Genomic DNA, 7,061 nt, shown 5'->3' with positions numbered 1-7,061 from the left:
TCATTCCTTGAAGCTTCTTTCCTTGATTGTTCTGTTGTAGGCCTTGGTCATTGTCTGTCGGTATGCTTCCGCTTTGACTTCTGCTTGTCTCTTTCTCTCATCCGTTGCTTCAAGATCCATCGTCCTCCATTTAGCACAAGATTCAGCATCCCATTCCAGATCATTAACAGCTAGCACTCTTGCTAACAGGATCATGATCTCTACAAGTAAAACTGCTTCGGATCCGTAAACCAAGGAATATGGAGAGAATCCGGTGGCACTCCTTGGAGAAGTGCGATAGGCCCATAAAACGTCAGGTAAATGAGTACTCCATCCTCCTTTGTATTCATGCACCATTTTGCTCAACATTCTGATGAGAGTTTTATTTGTAGCTTCAGCTTGGCCATTCCCTTGGGGGTAATATGGCGTTGATCTCTTGTGCTTGATTTCGTACCCTTTGAGTGTTATGCTCACTTTTTGGTTGACAAAAGGAGTCCCATTGTCTGTAACAATCTTGTAAGGGATCCCGAATCTGCAGAAGATATACTCCCTGATGAAGTTTGAAATTGCTTCTCCTGTTGCCTTGAAGCGGAATTGCCTCAACCCACTTAGTGAAAGATTCTGTTGCTATGAGAATCCATATAAAGCCCCCAGAAGATGGATGAATAATCCCTATCAAGTCCAGCCACCAGGTATGAAATGGCCATGGTGTTTTTATATCTTGTAGCAATGTTGACGGCTTGTGACTCAAGTTTCCAGCCTGGCATGTGTGACACCTCTTGACTGTGTTGCATGCATCTTCCCGCATGTTAGGCCAGTAATATCCCAAACTCAACAACTGCCGGTAAAATTTCTTCCTTCCTTGGTGCTCTCCGCATTCTCCAGCATGCACTTCTTGCAAAACCAACTTGGATTCAGAAATTCCAAGGCATCTTAGTGGCTCACCATTGAACCATTTTCTGTATAGTATGTCCCATCCACAAAGTACCTCTTTGCTATTTTCTTGATCTTGTATGCATGCTTACGATCTTCCGGCAGTGTTTTGCAAATGAGGTACTCCAAGTACGGTGATCTCCTGTCTTTTGTCATTGTTGCCGTAATGCCTTCATGTTCTGACGGCATTAATATAGAGCACTTGTGGCATGAAGATTGCATCTCAGCGACCTGTTGCTTCATACTTGACCAGTAGTAACCTTTGCGTTCCAACCTTCTGTACAAACTGACAACATGCTCAACTCCACAAATGGTCCCATGTATCTCTTTCAGCCTTCTTTGAGCCTCTCCTTCATCTATGCAGCGAGCTAAGATTCCTCCCGATAGGCGCCTGTATAATTCTTCAAACATCATACTGTAATCTTTTAACATTTTGAGCCGCCCTCCTTTGTGTAACTGAGACATCTCATTTTTGATAGATTCTCTCCAATCATTCTTGTCTGGTGTTGGCAGACTCGGAGATTGCATGTTCTCCACACAAGGCTTATTTCTTTACATAACAGTGATGTTGGGTTGCTCATTTGTGAATGAAAGTCTTGAACCAAGGGTAGCTAGAGTGTCTGCGTATCTGTTGGTGTTGCCAAGAATGTGCTCTAGACTTATTTGCTCAAAGCTTGTGACTAGCTTCTCTGCCAAAGTTCTATAAGGCGCCAAAGCTGGTTCTTTCACTACAAAATCTCCTTTCAATTGACTAATGACCAGGTTTGAATCTCCGATTGCTCTAATTTTCTTCACATTCATCTCTCGTGCAGTTGAGAGCCCAACAATAAAAGCTTCGTACTTTGCCACATTATTAGTGCATGGAAAATCGAGCTTGAAAGAGAAAGGCTTGGCATGCCCTTTAGGATCGACAAGCACAACTCCTGCTCCTCTGCCATTAGATGTGGCTAACCCATCAAAATGGAGTGTCCAGGGCTCTTCTTCTTCAACTACTGCCGAGATCTCAGGTAACTCTCCTAATATTTCTTGTGAGACATCAAAGCCTTCTTCCCCTAAGAACAAAGTGATCATATCAATCACAACTTGCCCCTTAATAGCCTTTGGAGTCATGCATATGATGTCAAATTCTGATAATTGGATTAGCCACCTCGCCAACCGTCCAGACAATGTTGGTCTAGTCAGCAGATATCTGACTAGGTCAGTTTTCACCATTTTGTGAGCTAGAAAATAATGCTGTAATCATTGTGTCGCATAAACAAGTGCTAGGCAAAGCCTCTCAGCCTTGGGATAGCGTGTTTCAACTCCTCCCAAAAGCTTACTATTATAAATAGGAAATTCTTCCCCAGCTTCATTTTCTTGTGCTAACAATGCTCCTACAGCTGCATCAGTAGAGGCTAGGTATATTTTCAGGGGCAAGCCGGGAATTGGTGCTCTCATGATTGGAAGTTGGGTGATAAGTTGTTGTATCTTCGCATAAGCTTCTTTGCACTCGGCATTCCATGTGAACCTGGTTCTTTTCTTCAACAATGGTGCAAATGTCTTGATCATAGCAGCTAAACCAGGTATGAACCGTCTGATATATGATAATCTTCCTAGAAAACTTTTAAGCTCTTTTTGGTTTGCCGGAGGTGGAAGAGATGCAATAGCTTGAACTTTTCTTGGATCAACATCAATGCCTCTGCTGTGCACTACAAATCCAAGAAACTTTGTCGAGGACACACCGAACCCACACTTCTTAGGGTTCATCTTCAAGTTGTATAATCTGTACCTTTGGAACACCTTCCTTAAAGTGCTCCAATGCTCCTTTCTAGTCTTGGACTTCACCACCAAGTCGTGACATAGTCTTCTACTTCTTTCCCCATCATGTCATGAAACACTGCAATCATCGCCCTCTGGTAAGTAGCACCAGCGTCTTTCAAGCCAAATGGCATGACAGCTGTGTAGTAGAAATTTCCATATGGTGTGCGAAAAGCTGTTTTTTCAGCATCCCTTGTGGCCATTTTTATTTGATTGTAGCCGCTGAAACCGTCCATGAATGATAGCATGCCATGGCCTGAGGTTGAGTCTATGAGCACATCCATATTTGGCAGTGGAAATTCGTCTTTAGGGCAGGCTTTGTTCAAGTCCCTAAAGTCAACACAAACCCGAATCTGACCATTCTTTTTCTTCACAGGAACAATGTTTGCTAGCCAAGTGGGATGCTTTATTAGCTTGATGAAACCAGAGGCCAAGAGTTTCTCAATTTCTTGCTTGATCTGCTGCTCATCGTTAGGATGGTAATTCCTCTTTGATTGAACCACTAGCCTGGCTCCCAATTGCACATTTAATGTATGACACATAAGGTTTGGATCTAATCCCGGCATCTCCTCGTAGTTCCATGCAAAAACATCTTTGTATTCTTTCAATAAAGAAATAAGGCAACTCCTTTCTTCATGTGTCAGATGGGTGGAGATTGAGACATTTTTTTGCACAGCAACAGTTAACACTTGGAGAGATATGATATTCAAGGATGATCCTGTGTCAACCAGTGCTCGCCTCACAAGTACATCATTGATTTGAGCTTCTAAGTATAGTGGCCTCCGATGATCAGGATAATCTACCTCCATGTCTTTATCAGTGAATACAATAACATTGTCACCTTCAAATAAACTTCTGCCCCTTTGTGTTTCAGTTCCTGTAGCAAAACATTGGGGACCAAATGTCTCAAATACATCCATCAGGGCCTTTGTAGTAGCATACCTCGACTCAGGTTCGTATTCTAGCTTATTAAAGAGGGACTTGAACTTAGGATTTTGTTGAAGGACTTCCACGGCAGAAGGCATGTTGCTCCGCATGAAATTGGCCTCCACAATGTCATCATCTACTTTAGTGACTTGATAGTCCTGGTAACAATGATCATCGTTGCTGAAGCATGCTCGCTTTTGGCCTTCCATGGTTGAGTTGTTATTCCAATTATATTGGGTGAAGAAAGGGTCGGCGTAACCTTGACCCCTGCAATGTTGATACCAAGCATCTTGATCGATGGGACTTTGATACACACTCAGTGCTAAAGCTCCATACATATTCTCTTTACCTTGGCCTGTTTTATCAACACCAGTGATGACAGTACAAACACCCTTTCCATGACGTTTCGGCAATGGATCATCATATGTGGCTTGCTTCTTTGATGGAAGCTCGAGCGTGCCCTTGTCGATTTTTGCATGGAGGATCTTTCTCAAGGTTTGACATGCAGGAGTAGGATGTTCCACTATTTGGTGATAACGACAGTACCTTGGGTTCTTCTTATCTTCCCTGTTTGGGGGCTTTTCTTGCTGCACAGGCTTGATCACCCCGTCAGTAAACAAAGTATCAACAATGGCATGAAGTTCTTCATCCAAACAAGGTATTGCCGGCACATTTCCAGATCTTTCATTCCTTTTCAAATGTCTTTCATCCGCCATGAGAGCATGGTGTGTTTCCCTTTGAGACGTGTCTTTTTTATCTGACCTCCAGCTCCTCTGACTTGTTGTGGTTTTTACTGACATGCTTGTCCGTCTCACAGCTTCAATGAGTCTAGAGAACTGAGTGATTCTGATGTTCTCCAAATAGACCCAGTATTCCGGTAAAATATTGCTGATGCAAATTTCCACCAGTGACTCCTCGTCCTTCTCATCATAGCAGTCAAATGCTAAATCACGAAAATGGCGCACAAACTCCACCAAGTTTTCTCATGCTCGTTGCTTGGTGTTATTCAGCTGAGCAATAGTCACCTTCTCACTACGTCAATTTTGCAATCAGACGACAGAATTTGTGCTATCGTCTGATAAATTTTTACGACAGACATTTAAAAATCTGTCGTCTGAATGTATCAAAGCGCATACAGTTAAAATTAGCATGTTCATGAGACGACAATCATATGTCGTCTTGAAAACAAGTGAATTTGACAATTAATATGAACATTTTAAGACGATAGAAAACTGTCGTACTTTGAGAAACAAAAATGTGTATGATGCCGTGTGTTTTTTTTTTGGTCATAACAGTTTGGATATTTTTGACACTTAAAACCTATTCTCATTTCTCAACTTCCCTGACCTCACTCGCCCAATTCTCTCAACTCTCTCAACAGGAAACACAACTCATTCTCTCAGTAAATTCGATCTCAACTCCCCACTTTCAATCTGAAAGGTGAATAGCTCATCTCTCACCCTCCATCAACCGCCATAAATTTATGCGAAATCATCTATGCGTAATTTTCTGTTTAGGGATTTCTGTTATTGACTGGTAAGTTGTTTCGAAGTTGATTTAGGGTTTTATTGGATTGGGGTTTTGCTGGGTTGATTTAGGGTTTTGTTGGATTGGGGTTTTGCCTGATTTAGGGTTTGGTGATGTTCATATTGGGGATGCGGGGCTTTTTGAGATTTTTTTCTCTAAACGTACTGTCTTGATTTTTGATAGATTGGTAAGAGGTATCTACGAATATAATGCTCATGGTTGCTCTAGTAAAATGGATTTGAAAGAGTTTGGTGTTGTGAAAATGCTCATATGTGAATATAGATTGGGTTTGTTCTCTAGTAAAATGGATGTGAAAGTGAGAATTGTGAAGTTTATGTGTTGTTGAGAGGTTTTCAATTCCTGTCTCTTAATTGATATATTTGTTAGTCTCTTAACTTCGTAAGGATATTGGTGAGGAGAGGGATTGATCGAACATGTCTGCAGGTGGTGATTGGAAGCTGCGTAGATGTGTATTTTGGCTTAATTGGTGAGTTTGAATGACTATATTGAGTTTACATGAGTTTTATATACACATCTCTAACCTGAGTTCAGTTTACTTTGTCACCTGAGATATTCTGAAAAATTGTAAATGATTTGAATCACATTGCTTCTACAGTAGTTAATTACTTGGTAACAACTTTGAGTTTTGAGCTCAACTTCAGTGTTTGGATGGTGTCATTGTCAACTTTACTTTTAGCATGCATTACATGCAATTTGTTAAAATGTCTCAAGCTTTGCTCACACCTGAATTGCTATGAATAATTTTTTTTTTCTATGAATACAGGATCAGCTGTCAAAACAAGCAGGTATGTGACTACCGGAGCAGCCTGGTTCAATGGTGTTTTAGCAAGGTGGCAAAGGCAGGGCAGATTGCAGGTACAAAAACTCGAGAAAAGTTTTATATGGTTGTGTCAAACTTGACTGCAAAGGATCCAATAGCTGCATAAGTGAAGGGTTCCAGGCATCAGAAAGTAACCTTAATAGACATTCTTTCTTGAACACATACAACAACCATGTTGCTCTAGTTATTGATCTTGGGAGACGTGGCCTGGAATAGATTGCAGGTTTGCTGTAGATTGCAATAAATGGTGCAATCTTATTTTATGATTCTCGGTTTGATGTGTGCACTCATGTTTTGCATTCAGTTTAATTTTTAATTTGTTTCGCTCACCTTTCTTTTTATCATTCAATTCCCAAGGTCCATGTGCCTGTGGTTGCATTTGTAGTTTTGTTTAGTAATACCAGTAGAGTGGTACAGTAGTCACTACAGCATATGTAGTATAGGAAAAGCCTCTTCTTTTTTTTTTTAGTGAATAAATCAAAACTGTGAGAGATGATATTATTCTTGTGTAAAGTATTTATATGATGCTTTACTTTTAAAAAAACAAAAAAAAAACCTAATAGTCTGGTGTTCTATGTATTTTTAGAATCTAAGGTGCTGACACTTTAATGTAAGCTGTGTATTACCAGAAACTGAAAATATTTCCAAGCTTTTATGTCAATCATTACTTCTGAAGGTAAATTGATTCCATATTCTTGTCGTATTGTTGTCGTTAGTATTGATATTCTTATGTAATGACCACTTTGTTGTAATTATTGATACTTCCTTGCTTTAAATGTTGAATATTACTTAAGCTTGTTTGTTATATGTGACATATAATATGTCACATCCCGACCCTTAAATTTTTATCTTATTTACTAGCTTAGTAATAATAAGAGTTTTACCGTCTTCGTAAATGAGTTTATAGTTTAAATAGTCCCTAGCGGGGTTTTGGGGGATGATTATTTCGAAGGATTTATTCGTAAGAGAAAATGTGACGACGGTAAAAATGGTTAATTTTAGCTACTAAAAGATAATTTTTTATTAGGGTATAATTGTTGTGGTGTTATTTTGGAGT

At 40.0% G+C, this 7,061-nt stretch overlaps 2 protein-coding genes across 2 annotated transcripts; both read right to left on the bottom strand.

The window, feature by feature from the left end:
• Positions 1–1,440, bottom strand: LOC101312495. The gene is made up of 2 exons (XM_004289550.1): positions 925–1,440; positions 1–606 (listed from the first exon to the last, which is right to left on the bottom strand). The coding sequence occupies exons 1-2, from the start codon at positions 1,438–1,440 to the stop codon at positions 1–3; spliced, it is 1,122 nt and encodes a 373-aa protein (XP_004289598.1).
• A 24-nt stretch (positions 1,441–1,464) lies between these two features.
• LOC101312206 (ribonuclease HI-like) lies at positions 1,465–2,124 on the bottom strand. The gene has a single exon (XM_004289549.1). It carries the CDS (start codon positions 2,122–2,124, stop codon positions 1,465–1,467), a length of 660 nt encoding a protein of 219 aa, XP_004289597.1.
• Positions 2,125–7,061: the final 4,937 nt, after the last annotated feature.

This window comes from Fragaria vesca, linkage group LG1 (genome assembly GCF_000184155.1).
Source record: "Fragaria vesca subsp. vesca linkage group LG1, FraVesHawaii_1.0, whole genome shotgun sequence".
Lineage (NCBI taxonomy): Eukaryota > Viridiplantae > Streptophyta > Magnoliopsida > Rosales > Rosaceae > Fragaria > Fragaria vesca.
Note: the sequence above shows the minus strand (reverse complement) of the source record. Positions and strands in the feature narration are given on the sequence as shown.